Genomic DNA, 21,636 nt, shown 5'->3' with positions numbered 1-21,636 from the left:
AACAATGACGTATGAGTCGCCAACGATAGCTTCTCCGTCGCATATTTCAGGGCCAACCTTCGGCTACTCGCTCAGAAGATTCGAAAAATAGGTCTTCACATAAGTCAATGTTCTAATATTTGGAAGACACATTTCTGGAATGTGCGTTTTTAAACAAAAATTTTTAATTTTAACATAAGAATTTTGAAACTCGATTTAGCTGATTATTTTGATCATTTTGTAATATTAAATTTTCTTGTTAATAACTTTTAAAGCAAACATTTTTTGTGACCAAAATCTAGGAAAACTTTTTCAAACATAAAGGCTTTAAAAAAAGTTATTTTAAAACAAAAAAAACGACTTTCGATTTATTGTGGCCTACTTTCGATAATTTGACGTATAAACTGAAAAATCAAATTAAACAAAACTGGTAAGCAGAAAATTCTAATATTTGTTGTTTGCCTGTGTAATTTCTAAAGATTACGACATTATGTACCTGCTTCGGATAATTCGACATAGAATAAAAATTCAAATTCAGATTTAAAAAAATATTCAGCAGAAGAATTCAATCTTCTTTTCGCGTGTCTATCTAATTTTTTGAAGATGGCAACATTGTGCCTACTTTGGATAGTTTGACATAAACCGAAAATTCAAATTCAAATTTTAAAAACTGGTAAATAGAAAATTCTAATCTTTTTTTGTGTGCCTGTGTAATTTTTTAAAGATTACGACCTTATTGATCTCATATTATAGGGTCCGTAGAGATTAGTGTGATAACAAAGTTAGGATGATTGAGACACTATTTTTAATGAAAAACATATTAGTCATCAACTTTTCATTACCGCATAATGAATATATCTCCTCTTACTTTTACAAAGAGGTGGCTGTCAATATTTGTATGTGTGTGTATGAGTGAGTGTGTGTGTGTGTATCTGTCAGCCAACTTCATTTTTTCAAGGGTTGATGGGAAAACAATAACATCATGCGAGAGGCGATTGCGGCTCTTGTCTGAGAAACACCAGTAGCGTAACGTATTGAGGCTCTCGATTTAGCAACAAGAAACTTGTTGGTAACCCCCGACACTGCGGGTAAACCAGGATTCGGAAGGTTTCTACATACTTCTTCATTTTAATACGTATTTTGCTTTTTGTGGGGGGGGGGGGATTTCAGTTCTTACCATAGGCGTCTTTTTTTCTAGATGCGCCACTGTTTTTTTTGTAATTAAAAGAATATCAGCAAAGTGAATATCTTTACTTATTTAACGCTGACACTATAGTCTAGACTCTAGAGCGTCTAACGTGTCGTGTATTTTCCGGCTAGTTGAAGGATATCACCCGATGGAAGTAGTCGACGGTCTGTACCTTTCATACAAAATTTGTTCTTTAAGTAAAAATTAAAAACATAAAGGAAAATCAGTAGATACATTAGGTCATTATTATTAATTACAAATAATTATTTTTCTTATATCAGTTTTCATTTCAAAATTGGCATGTACTTTTAAAATTTTTGAAAATAATTTATGAACAGCGATTCGTACAGCTAAATGACTTTTTTTTAATGATACCGATATTTTTTATTTTTATGTTTTCATGTTAACGTATCTCAGACGCACCTAAATTTTTATCTAATATGGAATTGACGTAATTCTCGTTATCAAAATTAAAGAGAAGCGTCTGTATTTGATAAGATCTTGAATTGTTTTTTTTTTCATCCGTAAAGTGACTATTTAGAATTGTAGGTGAGAAATGAAAACGTCCAGGAAGAATTATTTTTCGTTTCTTGGCCCGGAAATAATAAATGAAAAAAAGTGCAATGGATAAAAAAAATGGAATTTCAAAATTGGAAGTGTCAGTCGAGAAAAAAGAGATGCAGGCGAAAGACGAAAGGGAATTTGTTGTGAGCTATCGAGGAAAAGTGTACGAGATTAGTGATTTTTTGAAAAAACATCCTGGTGGTAGTAAAATTTTAAAGCCGTTTGAAGGGACCTCCCTAAATGAGGTGATGGATCAAATTCCACACTCTGAGGCTGCTCTTCACCTTTTTGAAGATTTCGTAAAGGAAAAACAGGATGACTATGATAGTATTGAGGTAAATATTTAAAAAATAATAATAATTACAAACAAATTAAAAAAGAAATACTAAGCCTTGGACTCATTTTAGAGGTAAAGAATAGTGCAAATTCATTAATTTAAAAAAATAGTTTCATAAAAAAATTTTCAAGCTAAAATGATTTTCAATGTTTATTGAAATTATTTAGTCTATAAATTATCTAAATTGCCATTTATTTATCGCAAGCTTTAGTTTTCCACTATAATGCGCTTGGTTAAAAAATCGACTTTTTTGGTTGAAAGTTCACTCTTTTTGATTAACAATTTTGCTATTGCATTTTTGGTTGAGGATTCATCTTTTTTATCCAAAATTGAAGTATTTTGATGAAAATTTAATAATTGAAAATCATACTGCGTGGTAGAAAATTCTACAATTTGATTGCAATTTTTTTTCATTCTTGACTAACCAATACCTTTTTGTTGGAAATTCAATTATTTTGTTGAAAATTTATTTTTGTAATTTGATAATTCATCTCTTTCTTTATTTCATTTAATTTTGTTTGCTAAAAATGCATCTATCTGGTTAAAATTTAATCTAATAAAACCCAAACATAAAATCTAATTTTTCGGTTGAAAGTTTATTCTTTTCAATTAAAAAGTCTAATTATTTGGTTGAAAATTGAATTATTTTGTTGAAAATTTAACAATTTTCTAAAAAAAGTCATACTTCTCGTTTGAAAATTCAACTGTTTTATTAAAAAATCGTATCTTCACATTGTGAGACCCCCTGAAGCCGAAAATCGAGTTTTCGCGATGGCGTCTATCTATCCGTCTGACCGCCCGTCCGTCCGTAAACTCGATAACTCTCGACAAAATTAACAGAGCAAATCGAACTTTGGCACACTTTTTCCAGGTTTTTTTTCTATTACTTTTTTTAAGTAAAATATTCTAACATCCCTTCATAAAAAATGTTTGATGTTCAGAAAAAATTATATTGGATGTATGTCTTAATCGTTGTAGAATAGTTTAAAACACCTAAAAAGCAAAACGTTCCACAAAGGTTTAAAATAAAAATTTCTAAGTTCCGTCGATACACAAATTTTAAATGCTCATTAAATGTTATTATCCGAACTTTTAAAATGGACTAAAACGCGAAAAAATAAAATATTACACGAAGAAAAATTCTAGTCGATATAAATTATTTATTTAAAAATTATTTAATTATGTTTCCGTGAACAGTTAGTTTATTTTATATCTATTTGATGTCGCATGATGATAAATAGATTAAGGTGGAAAATGGTTGTTTTAACTTTTTTGAGCTGTTGCTTATGAGGATGGTTTTTTCATTGACTATCAATTCTGTCGGTTTGAGTAATAGTTAAGACTAACGACTGCTAAGCGACAGATTCAGGTATAAATGTAGGTGCGAAACCCCGTAGCGTTAGAAATTTTATTTGTAATTTAATGTTTAAAAATGTAATATATGCATTCATTCTAAGCAGTGCCATTAACGTGTATTGACAAAATACTCGCAGTAAATTATTATTTATTTTTTAAATACGTTTTTGGTTATATCTTTAGATTATAGAAATAGTGGGTGTTAAAATTAAACAAATAGTTTGGAAATTATATTTGTGTAATTATAAATAATATTCGGACGATATGCCGTCGAATGATGATGAACGGATGGTCTTTAAAACAATTAAATAATTTTTTATCATTATTAAAATTAACTCCGGCATTTTCGTACGCCAGCGGTTTGCCAGTACTGCCCCAGTACTGGCAGTCAGTACTGCGCCAGTACTGACAAACCAGTACCACCAATCATTACAAGCCAGTACTGGTATAGTACTGGCCCAGTACAGCCAGCCAGTACTGGAACTCCGACATGCGGTAGTGGGCCAATACCGGGCCAGTAGTGTATTTCTACCTTGGAAACGACGACGAATATGTGAAAAAAGTTTTCAAGAAGCATTGAAGTTCTTGAAAATATTAAAAAAATTTTACAACTTGACCAATCACATGCACTTATTTAAACACTGTGGTTTGAGAAAAGTAAATACGGGTTCCTGAATAATAATACTAGAATTGGAGGTTTTTTTAAAGCTTCCTGATACATAAATTCGATGAGGATTTTATAATTGTAGCTGAAAAGTTTATACACTCGGTACGCTAAAAGGTTATGAAGCTTTTGAAACGAAAACATCAAAAATTAAAATCTTTTTTTAGAGTGTGGGGCTGGTTTTTAATTGTAAATATTTTTCATGCTCATTTTGCATACAATTATTTGTGAAAAAATATATTTCTTATCGATCTTAAATTAAGAATAAAAAGCTTTTGTAAAAATCTCTTTTTCAAGAATGTCCTTGTTTGTAATGTTCAAATAAAAATTTGTTTTTTTAAGAGCTAATAATTACAAAATAAAACGCAATGACACTTTTGTATGAAATTTACTTTATTCATATGGGACTGTTGGTTCTCGCGCTTCGCGCTCTATAATATGCTAGTATCACGTTTCGCGTTAGATAATATATTTGCCTCGCGCTACGCGCTCGGTCTCTTTCCACCCACATTTGTGCACAGACTTTTTTAAATTAAATTTTAAAACATCGACAACTATAATTTGGTGATTGTGAATTCTCTTTCGCCAAAGCTCCTTTGACTTTAACAAACACATTCTCATCACGTGTCTAGTGCTTCGCCCTCGATTTTGTCTAAAATGTGAACTTTTCTACATTATATTTAACACTTTTATATCAGATGTATTGTATTTTTTTTTTCTTTCTCCCGTGTCATTTTTCAAAAATTTTATGTATTTTATATTTTACTTATTTTTTACGAATAAAATCTAATCTACTCAATAACAGATTTGTGAATCTGCTTTAAAATCACAATTTTTGTTTATTTATCTTTTTTCGTATATTGCGTAGTTTGACTGCAAAGTGGAATTTTTGATTATTTTTTGTATGATCAAAATTTTCATTTTGGATTTTTCATGGGAATTCCAAAAGTTTTTATGACAATATTGTATGGTGTTAAAAAACCAGAGTTTTTCTTTTGACTTCTTTCATATCGTGCGTTGTTTGGCTTAAAATTTTCAATTTCTTTTTTTTAATTTTGTTTATGATATAACTTTAGTAAATTTTTTTATATCGAAAAAATTGATCGGGATAAATTGTTCGTCTTTTCGAATTCTACGAACCAATTTGCATACAATTTCTAAATGTTGAAAGAAATTTTGTCTCCAAAATTTTAAAATAGCTCTAACTTTTAGCATTTTTATCCAAAATCTCTGGCTAAGGAACTTGACATTTAGCTTTCAACACTAAAAAAGTGTAAAAAGGACAATCTAATAGATTAATTTTGTTCATTTTAGAAAAAAATGAACAAATTTAAAAAATTGTAAAATATATTTAAAAGTTTGAAATAACTCCCTGTTGTACGTGATCTTCACACACACTAAACAATAAATACGACTTTAAAAAATTCTACAAAAAAAATGAGTTATAAAAAACAAATAAATTTGAAATTGGAAAAAAAAAATCTGATTCTACGTAATTTTCACATGTACAAAACGAAAATTTCTACCATAAAAAAATTCTAGTAAAAAACTAAATGAGTTATAAAAAATGAATAAATGTTGAAAATAACCTTTCCCAAAGACGTCTATCTATAAATAAGAGCAACAGCCACGGCTAAACCTACCCTATTTTATATTTATTTTTGACCACAAATTTCAAAATTTCAAGAAAATATATTTAAAAAATTGAAAATAAACCCACGGTTATACGTGATATTCAAATATACTAAACTACAAATTCTACTAATAAAAATTTCTACAAAAGAAAGCCTTATAAAAAGTATTGATTTTGTTTAAAATCATATAAATAAAGACATATTTTTAAAAATACTCCGAATTAAATAAGTTATAATCAGAAAAAAATTGTAAATTAAAAAGCTGAAAACTCAAAAATTTTAATGATACCATTGCAGAAGTAAACTAAATGCAAAAAAAAATATTTAAAGTAATCAACTATAAAAAAATAAATAAATAAATTACCAATTATCCCGTGTGGTTACATTTTTTTAATTCGGAAAATGCTTGCTTAGTTATTTATTTATTTTTGCATGGTTAATTATATTAAATATTTGTCTTGCATTTAGTTCACTTCTGCAATGATATAGTTAAAAATTTGGAGTTTTCAGCTTTATTATTTGCAATTTTTTTCTAATTATTTTATTTTTAATTCGGAGTATTTTTAAACAGATGTCTTTATTTATGTTATTGTAAACAACAATAATACTTTTGTAAGGCTTTCTTTTGTAGAAATGTTCTATAATGCTAGGATATCATCAAAATTTGGGAGGTTTCAGTTTTATTATTTACAATTTTTTCACATTATAACATTTTTAATTCAGAATGATTTTTAGTAGAATTTTTTATTTAGTATGCATGAAGATCACGTCTAGTCTGGAGTTTTTAACTTTTAAAGCTTCATATGTATTTAAAAATTGTTTAATTTTTTATAATTTATTTTCAATATAACAACGCAGTGGGAAGATATTTTTTGTTGAAAATTCGTCTTTTTGGTTTGAAAATTCATCTCTTTATGTAGAATTTTCCTTCTTGTTAAAAATTAATCAAATATAAACTACTAAGATAACCAATCTCTTTTGGCTGCAAGTTGATTTATTTTGATTGAACAATTTACTATTAAATTTTCAGCTGAGAATTCATCTTTTTTTATTAAAATTGAATTAATTTATTGAAAACCCAACAATTTTGTTGAAAAGCCATACTTTTTGGTAGAAAATTCAAGAATTTTATTGCAAGTATTTTTCTCTCTTGACTAAAAAATTTCTTTTTGTTGAAAATCTAATTATTTCCTTGATAATATATCTTTTTGGTTTAAAAATTCATCTCTTTCTGTATGCATTTTTTTAGGTTTTAAAAATGTATCTGTCGGATTAAAAATTAATCTAATAAAACCCAATAAGAAAATCCAACTTTTTGGTAAAAAGTTGAATCTTTTCGGTTAAAAAGTCTAATTGTTTGGTACAAAATTGAATGATTTTGTTAAAAGTTTAACAATAATTTTTGTAAGAAGTCGTACTTCTTGGCTGAAAATTCAACAATTGATTGCAATTTTATCTTTTTGTTTGGTTGAAAATTCATCTACTTTGTTGAAAATTCGCCCTTTTGGCTTGAAAATTAAAACATTTGATTTTTTTTTTGGATTTGTTGAAATTCAAATGTTTAAATTCGTCTTTTTGATTTAAAATTCAAGAATTTGGTAGAAAATTTAACTACAGTAAACTTCCACCTATGCCCCCCGCCGTAAAACGTATACGCTCACGAATGTCCCAGTCTGGAGGGGCCCCCACCTCTGCCGCGAATCATCAGGATATTTGTGTTATCAGGGGAATAACAGCCTCCCGATTCCCCTATAGTTTTCATGTATTGTCGCAGTTTTCAAACATTGGTTTTGTTTTTTCGAAATGCAGAATGAATATTTGGGAACATTTTCGGGAGATGTCAAGACCCGATATATCCAAAAATTGGAAAAATTGAAAACTTTGATCCGTATGCTCTTAGAGATATAGATTTTAGTAAAAATGTAATCTCAGTGCCCTCGATGACAATAGTGGATATAGTGTCATATTTTATTCAATCTCACACTATTTACACTGCAAAACAAGTGAAAGCATGTAAAAGTTTGGACGCTTATAAGTTTTATGAAGCTGCTTTTGTGGTGAAAGTCAAGTGCAAGCAGTGCAATGATACTTTTCTGCTTCTGAGTGAGGCTTGTGTAACAATATAGTATTTTTGGTTTTAACTTAATTTTTTTTAGTTATAACTGATTATTTTCTATCAGTATGGACATTAACATAAGGGAATATTCGTGTGAAGTATTGTGCTCATTTCAATTTAAGTTATAAGATTTCATTTCTGAGGTACAATGGGATGACAGTTTATTGAGATTTTGAGGTTAGGGGCAGCCAATTTCGAGAATGACCTGCTCGCAGGATTAAAAAACTGAAGTTGTATTAATAAAATGTTTCAACATTGCATTATTTCTTCCCAGTTTAATGTAAATAAGAGGTATTTTTACAAAAATCTATTTTAAAATATTTTTTCCGTGCGAAATACCAAAAATGTACGTCTGAAAAAACTGTACGAAAATTCAAGATTTTTCTTGATAGAAAAAGCAAAAAATACCAATTTTAAAAATCTCTCCTTATGCTATCAAATTTTTCTTTACAAATTATTTGTAAAATTTGTAAAATGTGAAAAAAGAATTAAAAACTGAAAAACATAAAATAAAAAGGGCGTTTTTTTATTTTAAATTATAAAACTTGTACTTAAGTTCTAGGATTTAGTTTTGTAAAATGCAAACTCTTACGACCTGTTTGGGAGCCCAAAGAATATGTGCACTAAATTTGGAGATGATTGGTCAAAAACTGTGAACTGTGACTGTCTAGTCTGGAAGAACTGATCTGGCTCAGGTCTGACACCAGTCTGGCTCAGGTTTGACTTTATCTAGACCGTCTAGTCTGCAAGGTCAGTTCTGGCCCAGGTTTGGCACTGGTCAGCTAGCCAAGAAGGAAAAAAATCATATGTTCCATCAGACATTTTTTTGACATACTTCACAAATATTACAGGGTGTATAAAATAATGGAAAATTAGAAATTCAAAGTATAAAAACAAGCCTTTTTTCTATCACTTTGACAGTCTAGCCTGGCCCAGGTGCGAGCCAATAGAAAAAAATCTTAAGTTCCATCACCAAATTTTTTTTGAAGTACTTTGAAAACGTTACAGGGTGTCTAAAATGATAGAAAATAAGAAATTCAAACTATGAAAACGCGACTTTCTTTCTTATCATCTTGAGAGTCTGTTCTGGTCCAGGCGTCGCGCTGATCAGCGAGCCAAGAAAAAAAATCTTAAGTCCCATCACCAAGTTTCTTTTGGCTGTATTTTGAAAAAGTTACAAGATTTCTAAAATAATGGAAGATAAGAAATTCAAACTATGAAAATACAATCAAGTTTTCCTAAGTAATTATAATTCATTGCTTGGCCCGCAACTTGCAGACGTCACAACTTGAAGTATTCTGACAGTGCTTGGCTGCGACCTCTCGGAAACAGTGCTAGTTTTTGTCGATCAAGCGTCACAAACTGTCAACATTTTTTTTTATTATTTTCCTAATAATATAATAATTCAGACGTTACACTTTTGGCCAGGCCCAGGCCAGACTATCTGGTCAGCGCCAGGGCTGGAAACCTAGCGGTCTGGTCTGGGCCAGACCAGCGCCAGAACATTTTTCCACACGGGCAGCAATTCTGCGGTTCAATTCGGTTTCAGTGATTCCAAAAACATAAGGGTACATTGGTCTCACTTCTGGGACAGACCACTTTTTTTGTGACGCTGTGTTATATACGGTAACTTTCTATAAATTACCGCGAAATCCTATTATCTGAAACGAAGTTTCCTTACAGTTCTTACGATGCGTGGACTGATTATTGTAAAATTCGTACTCATAGAGGTATAATTTTCATTATTCACCTCTGACGTAACTTTTTATTCCCTAGGGAGTAAAAAGTAGAGCTTTAGCCCCGCTTCATAAGCTTCGAAAAGGGGTGAAATACTTAAATAAAAAAAGTTGAATTTAAATGTGGGAATGAAAAAGGAAGAGTTTAAAAATTTGGAATATACCTTGCTGAGAAATGGAGATCATAGTGTTCATATAAGAGAAAGGAGCATGACAATTTGAAACGAAGGTAAATGTTGGAAACGGAGGGGAGTTAGCGACAGTGTTTGATAGAGGTAGAAAAAGGAAGAGAGTGGGCGATTGAATTAACGAGATGGGAAGAAGAAAGGAGGAAGTTCTCAATGCTAGAGGTAGAGAAGACGGAACTGGAGTCTACTATGAAGAATGGGGGAAAAGGGAGAGAGAAAGGTATTTGATATTGAGATGGGAGATGATTGAGGAATCAAAATATAATAAATTATATACGATGATAAAAAAAAGGAGCACCAAAGTATTTAAAAAAGAAATAGGAAGAGAGAAGGTGGGCCAGAATAGACCTTTTCATTTTAATTCGGAAGTTATTGGTGCGCAAATGCGGCTGCCATATCACCTCCCGCGAGTTCAAAAAAGTCGGCCCCTTTTGATAAACAGAGGTAAAAATGTGCAATTTTTGAAAGTTAATTTGGACGCAAAGATTAAAAATATGTCTGGAGTGTCGAAGGGAACCGACTAAGGGAAAAAGAAGGAATTAGTTGCAAGGTGAGCTTACATCATGCATTTACCCATTTATCGGATTTCTTGCATTAATCACAGTTTCTCACGTGTAATAGTCTGCTTCTTTCATCAATTTCTCCTTTTCTATACTTCATAAATGGCTTTGGAAAGTTCATAAATTAAAAATTACACTTTTCATAGTATGCATTCCTACGGCTGTCACTGCTACAAAGACCGTAGCAGCATCGTTTATGAGCTCCGACTTATTATTTTGCACAATATTTCTTTTAAAATCGGATTGATTCATTTTATTTCACTTTTTAACACAGGTACCCCTCGAATTACAGTGAAACTCTTCTATAGCGCCGATTTTGGGGCTGGCAATGGGTGGGAACTAACTCATTATAGCCCACTCCACATTTGTTTGTTCACGCCTGAGTAACAACTGCAGACCCCGTGTAGCCCCTGTTACACCTACCTGCGGTGCTGCGTCAATTCTCGGAAGGGCTATAGAAGGGAGGGCTATTGAAGGGTTTCATTGTAATTAAAAAATAATTGTTTTATCATAATAACACTACAGATTCGTCAAAAGGGACCGACAATTGAAAAAAGTACAATTATTTTTTGCGCATGCGTACTCAAAAGTAATTAAAATGACGAGATCTATAGCAAGACTTAGATTAGGAAACGAGGTAAGGGAAGGAATGCAATAGGAAAATAAAGTGCAGAATGGGTGAATGGGAAGAGGAAACGTGGCAGCATTTACTGGTGCGGATGTAAAAGAGGAATTGAAGAAAAGGAAGCTGGCAAGAGAATGTGGTAAAGATTCTGAGGAAGGATGGATTGGGGGAAGAGTGGATGAAGAAGTTGGAAGGAACTAGAGGAGCGAATAAGAAAGAGTGAAAGAATTCACCTGAAAAAATGGCATAATAGAGGTACAATAGAAGTCAAAGAAAAAGGGAACAAGAACAGAAGTCGCTTGGATTAAAAGCGTAAATAAAGGTTATAAAGGCAACTTTTAGTTGAAAATTCAACTTTTTTGTTCAAGATTCAAGTATTACGTTTAAAATTCGTATTTTTTGGTAATATACAACTCGTTTTTATTTAATATAAAAACTTTTTTTAGTTTAATTATCAACTAATACATTTTTTGTGGAACATTAGTATATCCATGTTGAAAACGCAACCGTTTTTAAGAGAGTTCATCTTTTTGACTTGTAGAGAACATCCTTTCTTTTTACTGAAAATTAATTCTGTATCTTAAAATTATTTGATTTTTGAGTGAAAATTGATTTTCTTTAGTTGAAATATCATTTTTTTTTATATTGGATAATTTTTTATTTGAAATTAAAATATGTCTTGTTTAAATATCAGCTATTGCATATTTTGTAGTAATTTTAAGTATCCTTTTTTAATGTGAGCATTACAAGAAAATTCAACGTTTGTACCGCATTTTTTTATTTTTATTTATTTATTTTATTTTTTATTTATTTATTTATTTTTTTGCACTTTAGAGTGAAATGGTGAATTTTAAAACTAGGCCTTTTAAAATGAATTATTTAAAAGCCTTCGTTTTAAATTTAATAATTTTAAGTTAAATATTATAAACTATTTTATTGGGATTTTAGTCTTTAAAGTCGAAAATATTTTAGAACTAAATATTAAAAATTAAATTATTTTTTATTTGGAAATTTTCCAAAATAGCCAGCATTTCAAACTAAAAAAAAAACATGTTTGAATTGAAAATCTTAAAATTGTACAATTCCAAATATTGGAATCTGGAATCATATATAGCAATCTTCTTTTTAATTCATTTTTTTATTTTATTTCTTAATTTTTAAATGTAATATCTTCAAATTGACCGAATTTTAGCTGAAGATTTGGAGAAATTACTCATTTATAATTTAAAAATATTTTATGGGGCAATATCGATTTGAAATTAAAATGTGAAGAATTTGTTGTTTAAAATTAAAACCGATCAAAATTAAACTTTCGGTAAATGATAAATTTGCATAAGGTTTAATTTATAATTAAAATCGAAACATTTGAAATTTAAAATAAATAATTATCAAAAAATAATTAATTTCAATAATTGAAATTTTAAAAGGTTTGGACATAAAAAAAATTATTATGACAATTCTTAATGAATACATTTTTGTTTCAATTTTAAATGAAGTTTAGATTTGTTTAATTTTTGTAGTTCGCAGAAGAAAATTATTCGTTTTTAATGTTTTCCCTTCAAAAATGTTTTATTTTTTTATTTTAAGCTTTTATTTAGTATAATTCAATTAAACGATTATATAACCGAAAATCATATGTTATATTTCGCACTATTATATATTTTTTCTGCCTGGGAATTTTAAACGCTGTTAGTTCGAAATAAAACAATTTTAATTCCTTTGAATTTTAAATGATTCAATTTCGAAAATATAATCTGAAAATATTCCAGATTGAACCTTTTAAAATTGCCCTATTTTCGAAATTTTAATCTGAAATCATACAATTTCGAGATTTTTCGAATGTATATGCATCTAAGAATATCGTATTAAATTTTTAATGAAGATCTGAGCAGTATAAGTGTACTATCTGACCATGCGTGCCTGAATGCCCAACGCACGCGCCCCACGCACTCGCACACTTCAAACGCCTTTTCTCAAACCAACGTTTTGAGAAACTGGCCACACGATTTCCACGGAACCAGTGGGCCGATCCTTCTGAAATTTTGACCAAACATTCTACACATAATTACTCACAAAATGACCTATTATCATGTTAAAATTTTGAATTTACTATATTTTTTTTTTACGAAAAACAGCAACAAAAATTTTTTTGCTTATTTTCATTTTTATTGAATAAAATTAACAAAATTTGTTGAAAATTAATATCCATAGATCATTTTGTAGCCACTTTCATATCAAATCTCAAAATTTTTGTTTTTTATAACCCGTTGCCGAGATATCATGTGGACGCCGACCTGCCTCCAAATTATTGCATTCCGTTCAAATACGGATTTTGTATAAAAAACTTGGAGAAAATGAATAAAAAAAATTTATTTTATATCTGAAGATATTATTTATCGTACCTATTAATTTTTATATCCATATCTTCCATAGCACGCTCACAAAAAAGATGCAAAAATAGCCTATTTTTGTAGCCCACCAACTAGACTACACCTTTAAATGGTACGATTTGAACTCCTTTCGAAAAAATGGTCCAATATTCAAAATATAAGTTTGAAATTTTGAGAATTTCTTATTTAAAATTCTTCAATATAAAATTATTCAGCTTCAAACGCTTTTTAGCAGCAATGTCAGTTTCATTCCTTTTCATACCCATAGAAAATTGTATATTTTTGAATATAGTTTCATTTTCTCAACGTTTTCAGTTCAAAATCATTTAATATATTTCTGTATATTTCAAACGCTTTCGAATCGATATTTTTAATTATTAATTATATTTAAAATATACCTACATATGCCTGATTTTTAACTTTGTACAATATTTTTTTTTTATATCATGAGTTTCCGACTATTTGATAGCATTCGTTAGCCTTCAGTCAATTTCACGAATTACGCTGAGTTAAAGCGACCTCATGATAAAACTCTACCTACACTTAGTCGGAAAAGGTAGGTGAGGGGTGCTTTATTTATTTATCAGCGACACACTTTTCCAACTTGCGAACTCTAAAAGTTTGAAAAGTATCGTACTGTAATAATGCAGGCAATTTACATAATTATTTGATCGAACTTTTAAAAAACAAATAGATATAAAATATTTAAAAAGTTAAAACATACATTTTTACATATACAACCTTTGCAATTGTCTTAATATGTTTTTATTATCTTCAAATAAACTCAATAAGAGTAAAATATGAAGTATTTTTTTAAATCAGCTCATATTCTAACTTGATAAAAAAATATATAATCCAATAAAAAAGAGAAATTTCGAAAAATAAAATTCCCGACAGAAGATTCCCGAATTTACACAATTAATTTTTTTTTAATATTATGTACTTATTAAAATTTTAATGATCAAATATGTTTCAAAAATAGTTATTTTTAACGTTTAAAATTTCTCAAATTATTGCTTTAATTTAAAATAACAGTAATTGAAAATAATATATTTGTTCATGCATTTTTTCAATTATAGTCATTTGAAATTAAAACAATACTTTTAAAAACTATAAAGATTAAGAATAATTTATTTTCTGTAAAATATTTGATTATTGTGTTTTCAATTAATTATTAATATTTTTGGAAGACTGGAAAATCCCGAAAAATAGCATTCCCGACACTGTAAAATGGCCGAATTGAAAAATTCCAGAATTATAAAATTTCCGAATAATTAAATTCCCGAATAATGAAATTCTCTAATAATAAAAATCCCCAGAGAATAAAGTTCCTGAATTGTAAAATTCCCGAATAATAAGAATCCCGACATAAAATTGCCGAATTATAAAATATCCGAACTGGAAAATTCCGGAATTTAAACAAGCAAAAAAATGATTTTGTAATAAAAATTATTTTTGTTAAATACAATAATCAAATAATTTCATAAAATAAATAAATTTTCATGCTTAAAATTTCTAACATTATTGTTTGGATTTCAAACAACTGCAATTGAAGCAAATACATTTCTGGACTGATTTTTTTTTTAATTATAGTCAGTTTATATTCAAACAATGATTTAAAAAACTGCAACAATTAAAAACATATTTTCTAGGAAAATATTTGATTTTTGTCTTTTTAATAGATAAATAATATTTTTGGTATGACCGAAAAATCTTAAATAATAAAATTCCTGAATAGAAAAATTCCCGAATAATAAAATTCCTTAATTGGAAAAATTCCTGACAGAAAATTCCCGAATTAACAAGATTGAGAATAATTTTTTTTCATATGTGATAATTGTGTTTTCAATAAATAAATGAATAATAAAATTTCCGAATAATAAAATTTCGGACAGAATATTTCCGAACTTAAACATTTGAAATATAATTAATGTATTGAAAATATAATAATCAAATACAGTGAAATTATTCAATAGCCCTCCCTTCTATAGCCCTTCCGAGAATTGAGGCCGCGCCGTATGTTGGCGTAACAGGAGCTGCGCGGGGTACGCGGGATATGCGGCTGTCACTCAGGTGAGCACTCAAGCATGAACAAACAAAAGCGGCAGGGGCTATAATGAATTAGTTCCCACCCACCATCATCCCCAACATTGGCGCTATAGAAGAGTTTCACTGTATTTCTATAAAAAAGTTATTTTAAATGTTTAAAGTTTCTAAAATAAGTGTTTAAATGAAAAATAATATCCCTTCAAACTATGTATGTCCCTTTAAATAAAAAAATTTACAATTGTTTAAATTCGGGAATTTTATAATTCGTTTTTTACAAGAAAACGTGTGATAAGGATATGTAAAAACATTGATACAATGTGAAAGTATTCGTCAAATTTATACACATTCCTTATCACAATGTAAAATAAAAGATAAGGTAAACACTTTTCGTATATATGTTATGAGTATCTTTATTTTAAAAAAAATTGTTTTTTTGCGCTAATTATGATTTTTTGTGGATTCTTTTAATGCTATTTTTTAATACATAAAATACAACTTTATACTAATAATTAGAACTTTCCGTGAATTATTAAAATAATTTATTATTGTTGTTAGCAATTTTCTCTTAGAATAGAGTTAGAAAGTCGCGATTTTTCCTAATTCTTTAACTTTTTGTCCACTTTTCACTTGGAGTGAGTTAATATTTTATTCAATTTACAAAATTTATTGTTTAAACAGTAAATTATTATTTTTCATAAAATATCTTAGAATAATGCTAAAAAGTTGCGTTTTTTTCTAAAGTTTTTCACTTTTTGTCCACTTTTCACTATGAGTGAGATAAAAATAAATTCAGGTTGACAAACATAATTGTTTAAGCAATTTATTCTTCTTCTTGATAATATTTTCTTTGAATGATGCTAGGAACTTGCGTTTTTTTAATATTCAACTTTTTGAACACTTTACAATTAGAGTGAGGCAATAATAAATTTAATTTGCTGTACGTAATTGGTGAAACAATGGATTATCATTTAAAATAATGTTTGAGCAATGCTAGAAAGTTGCGGTTTTCTCTGAAATGTTCATTTTTTTCCACTTTTCACTCAAAGCGAGATAAACAATAATCAAATTTAACAAACATAATTGTTTTAATTAATCATCATTGCCTACAACTAATTTCTCCTATAATGCTGATATAACTATGCAGTTTTTGGTTAAAAATGTAACTTTTTGAGTTGAAAATTCGTAATTTTTCGTAGAAATTTAATCTTTATGGTTGTAAATTCATCTATTTGGTAAAAAATTGAACAATTTGGTTTAAGATTTATTTTTTTTATTAAAGATTCATCATTTTTATTGAAAATTCTTTTCTTTGGTTCATGCATTTTATTGAAACTTTGTCTTGTGATAGAAAATTATTATTATTGGTAAAAAATGCATCTTTGCAGTTGACAATTCATTTCTTTTGTTAAAAATTTAAATATTTTGTTGAAGATTCATGTATTTTCTTGAAAATTAATGTTATGGGTTGAACCTTGGCCTTTTTGGTTTAACAGTAATTTGTTTGGTTGAAAACTTAACCTGTGGATAAAAATTTATAGCGGTCAGAGAAAATGAAAAATTGGTCAGGGATTAATGAGGGAAAGTTAGAGATTATATTAGGGGTGCGGGAAATTAGAGTTTGAAGGGGGTTAGAAGTGGTATAATTTCCTGATTTTTCCATCAAGCCATCTGACCAACCTAATTTTTACTAATTAATTCTCGAGTAGATTGATATGTAATTTTCTTAATTTTTTCAGAGGCTTGTGGACTGGAATGCACCAATATTATGGCAAGTAGGCTCTCTAACAGATAATTACTGGAAATGGGTTCATCTCCCTGTAAATCGGCCGATTCGACTTTTTCAATCGGATTTCCTGGAATATAATTCCAATACTCCGTGGTTTATCATTCCAATCGTGTGGATACCTGTCTCTCTTTATTTTTTTTATCAAGGCTACAAAACGGAAATTTCAGATAACATAAGTAAAAAACACTTCTTCTATCAAAGCTTTAAGTTCTTCGAGAAAGAAAATAAAAATTAACATTCGTATCGCACAAACATTTTTTTTCAGTCTGTTCGATTCCGCATATATTAATAGCACTTGGCCTTGGACTATTATTGTGGACTTTTATCGAATATACTTTACATAGAAAATTATTCCATTTGAAACCACCCGCAGATTCGAGAACTCTAATCACATTACATTTCCTTCTACACGGAGTTCATCACAAGGTAAAGTTTTGACCAAAATAAAAAGAATATCAAAATTATTTAATTTCTTTTGTATTTTTATCTTATTTTGTAAGCATTTATGTTGCTAGAGCCAGACTTCATAGTCCAAAATACTCTAGAAATAGGAAAACGGGGCGTTTTCTCAACCCGAAATTATGAATTCTCAACCAAAAAGTTCATTTTCGTCCAAACAGTTGAATTGCCAACTAAAAGCGATTAATTTTCAACCAAAAATGGAATTGTTAAATTTCCAGCTTAATACATTAATTTTTAACCAAGAAGATCAATCTTAAATAATAAAATGCATTTTTAACAATTTAATTTATGGGCGGGCCTCAATACGACCCCCTTGGCGCTTAAGATATTTCATTCCCTTAAGGCGCTTGAAACGAGTTTGAGACTTTTGGTTTCGCTTATTCTTTACACGTCTCAAAGGATGAATTGTTCCAAGAAATATTTTACCACATAACTTGAAGGCAATTACACCGGATAAGACAGAGAGGTTTTTCCTGGAAATGTTTGTTTTCGGGAATTAAACATGTTTTCGCGCCTGAAACCGGCAACACTGTAACTATTTTGTACGCTGGGCTGTGGCTATTGCCCCAGAGCATGTACTTTATCGCCACCTCATTGTAATAATTTTTGGTCCTAGACCCCATGTCAAACCAAAGGTTCTTCTACACATCCAAAATGTCATGAAAAACTTCCTGCATTGTTCTTCCAGATGCTCCTACCAGTTCAGTTTGCTGTTTAGGATTACTCTTACATAGATATTTTACAGTCTGATATCATCAGCCTCTTACCAAGGAATTCAAAGGCGTCAACCCGCTACACTTTGTACTTTTTCATAAAAATGACAAGATTGGTCTTTTCCGGATTTACCGAGAGCCATATTGAGCTGTTCGCACCAAATCTCAATAATGCGCAGCGCTGAACCTGTAAGACCTATCAACGTTTCAAGATCAGCCCCTCTGTGTAGGATTACATTACATAGTTATCCGCGTACCTCATTAAGCGTACGAAGGAGGCCGCCCACTAAGATATATCACAGGAGGGGTAACAGGGCACCCCACTGCTGGTCTGGTACGACACACTTTGAAGCTTCCCGACAAGTGAATTCTGGGGAGAGGGTTATTGCTGAAGGCGCCATCTAAGCTCAAGAAGGTGCCCACAGCATACCCACCTTGTTCAAGGTGCTGCGTCGGTTTTTCAACGTCAGCGTGGAAAGCACCTCAGTCCTGATGACTCTCTTTACCAGTTTCTGTATTATCTTTAGAATGAAAGTCGTTAAGGCGCTTCAAACGGCTGTCAAATTCGCAAGGGGCAAACTAAATCTAAACGGTTGAGTTGTTGAACGCCAAATTTTAAGCACATGATCTAAATGCAATAATACCGGACGTTTCAGCTCGCTTTTCCCGAAAAGATCCTTTTTGTTGTTGTATTTTGTAATTGAAAATAAAATGTTATTTCTCGCTTGAAAGTCGCGCGAGCTATACAGTGAAACGGTAATATAGTGGCCGCGAGGGGCAAGAGCGGAAAGCGGGGGACTCGCCTGTATTCCCTCGTGTCCCTCAAGCGGCTGTCAATTTGGCGACATCAACACTACATCTAAACGCATGTATTGTTGCCCACAATATTTTAATCACATAATCTAAAGGCAATTATACCTAATCGTTCAGCTCGCTTTTTTCCGAAAATGTTCTTGTTGATGTTGTTTTTTGTAATTGAAAGTGCAGATTTTTTTCTCGCTTGAAACTGGCGCGTTGTGTACAGTAAACAGGCGTATACCAGAGGCGGGCGCAAGAGCGGCAAGTGTGGGGCTCCTTTGTCTTCCCAACTTACTCACCAGGGTTCAGTATTTTTAGAATCGCCGTATCTAAAAAAGGTTTCTACGATCCAGTAAAGAAGTATAATATAATTTTTTTTGGTATCTTCGCACAACTTTCGCTATGAAATGACTGTATTATTACGTGCATTCATTACCAATTGGCGAATAACCAAAATAAATGTATTAGCAACCAAAAAGTTTTCAACTCTGAAACGTAAAGGAAACAAAGTTTGTAATTTACCATTTTCAAAATTTTGAAGATGTTGAATTTGTAACTTTTATATTTTAAAGTTGTACAAATGCTTCGGGTAAAGGCAAACAAATCATTAATGTAATAAGTAACACAAAAAATTGTTCTTCATAAATTAGCGAACAAAAGTTAGATCTACTTTATTTGCGACATTTAAATAAACTGAACTAATATGTTTAGGAGAAGGATAAAAACAAAATGTTGTTCATTAAAAGTTGTAAGACGTGAAACATCAATTTTATTATTTTTTTCTATATATATATATATATTTATATATATTTATATATAACTGTTTGTGTGTTTAGGAATTAAAGAGGAGTGTCTACGAACTAAGATATTAATAACTTTTATTTTCTACCCCCCCCCATCCCTCCCTTCATCGACCCAAACATGACCCAAAAAAAAGAATACAATTTTTTACTCATTACTTTCAATTGTTAGCAATTTCTGTCGTCGTTTTCATACAAATAATTACCACTGGAAAATTTGAATCTTTTCCATTACTTTTTAAACAATGTTTAATTTTTTAAATACATGTAAATTATTTAAACAATTATTTTTTTCCAAAAAATGTAAAAATAATCTATTTTCTTCTTTTTCGAGAACTTAAAGAACAGCACAGAAAAAACCAAAGATAAAGTTTACATCAATTCCAGTTGAAAGATTCACCGCAAGAAAAATTAACCTTGCCGAATAAACTTTATACGCATCTAAGATAATGTTCGATTTTTAACCTTTCCTGGATAATATTTCGCCTTATAATTGCTCCATTTTTATTCGAGATGTAGCGAGGATTGCGACGCCAGCGCTATCTATCGTCGTTTAACTTCATTAAATTGGAGAGAACCGGAGATTCCTATCTGTCAGTTGCTTTTTGCGCTTTTTGCTGAATGGTATATTAAGTAAGTTTTAATTTCTCTACAATAGTCTAATTTATTTCGCAGAAATAAATCAGGGAGAACAAATTTTTTCCATATTTTCCGTTGCTGATTCTAGATGTTTTACCGAAATTTGCTCACTTCCGTGTCACGCAGTAGACGAGATCAGAATTATTCTCCTGACCTCGTTGAAACTTTTTCCGAAATATTTTTAATTTTTAATGATTGCAAGTCTTACCTGCAACAAATTTTAACTTTTTTTTCTGTGCCGTTTCAAATCTGGTGTCTCGATTTATAACTCGAATTAACACATATATTGCCCGTTTCCCATTGCTGTTAAGGACGCCGTAGCAGACGACAGATTTTATTCCATCGTAGGATAAACTTTCACCAAATATCATGTAAACTTTAACAGCGGCAAATTTTACATGCAACAAAATTTAACTTCAGTTTTTTCCCTGAAGGAAACACAATATAACACGTCCAATTATTTTTCAGACTGTACAGTTTATACAAAAATATATTCACAATTTGTTCATTGCTTAAACAAATATAATTTGTTAAAAACAATTATGTTTCCAAAACATACTTTTTAAATCGTATCAAGCAATCACGAAAAAATGTGAATTCGCCGTGATGAATTGCTGAATTTCTTTGTCCAATAATTGTTTCATGCTCTTCGGTTTCAAACGTTTGATATGAAAGTTACGAAAAGTAACTTTCAATTTTTGCTTCAATTTAAAAATTGGCTTGTTCTATGTTTTTATTATTCAAATGTTTATAGATAAGTTGTACTAATTCTACAAAGTTAACTGAAGTCATGTTTTTATTATTTGAATGACTGGAAATCATCTAAAATATAGCACTTCCTCACGGTATATTTCTCGACTAATTCACTATCCCTTCCACACACTACTCCTTTCCCCTACCGAGTGAGTCACGCCTACCCCGAAAGGGAAATGGCTTAATGGTGTAATAATAATTATATATACCAGGTGTATACATATGAAACCGGTATTGCCATCTAGCGGCCAGTAGGCACACTTGTAGGCACTGTCGGAACTTACCATTTGTGCTAATT

At 30.2% G+C, this 21,636-nt stretch overlaps 1 protein-coding gene across 6 annotated transcripts in view; it reads left to right on the top strand.

Moving 5' to 3' along the window:
• Positions 1-1,195: 1,195 nt before the first annotated feature.
• Positions 1,196-21,636, top strand: part of LOC117179053 (fatty acid 2-hydroxylase) — a 34,055-nt gene continuing 13,614 nt past the window's right edge. The window contains exons 1-4 of one of the 6 annotated variants that reach the window (XM_033370682.1): positions 1,196-1,332; positions 1,710-2,067; positions 17,124-17,349; positions 17,439-17,599. In XM_033370682.1, coding sequence (XP_033226573.1) covers positions 1,777-2,067; positions 17,124-17,349; positions 17,439-17,599 — 678 coding nt within the window. In that variant the 5' untranslated portion in view covers positions 1,196-1,332; positions 1,710-1,776. Of the gene's footprint in view, positions 1,408-1,698; positions 2,068-17,123; positions 17,350-17,438; positions 17,600-21,636 lie in introns of all 6 variants that reach the window. The other 5 variants (XM_033370687.1, XM_033370685.1, XM_033370688.1 and 2 more) reach the window with 5 other exon arrangements.

This window comes from Belonocnema kinseyi, chromosome 8 (genome assembly GCF_010883055.1).
Source record: "Belonocnema kinseyi isolate 2016_QV_RU_SX_M_011 chromosome 8, B_treatae_v1, whole genome shotgun sequence".
In the NCBI taxonomy this organism is placed as follows: domain Eukaryota; kingdom Metazoa; phylum Arthropoda; class Insecta; order Hymenoptera; family Cynipidae; genus Belonocnema; species Belonocnema kinseyi.
This window is presented reverse-complemented; position numbering and strand designations above follow the sequence as displayed.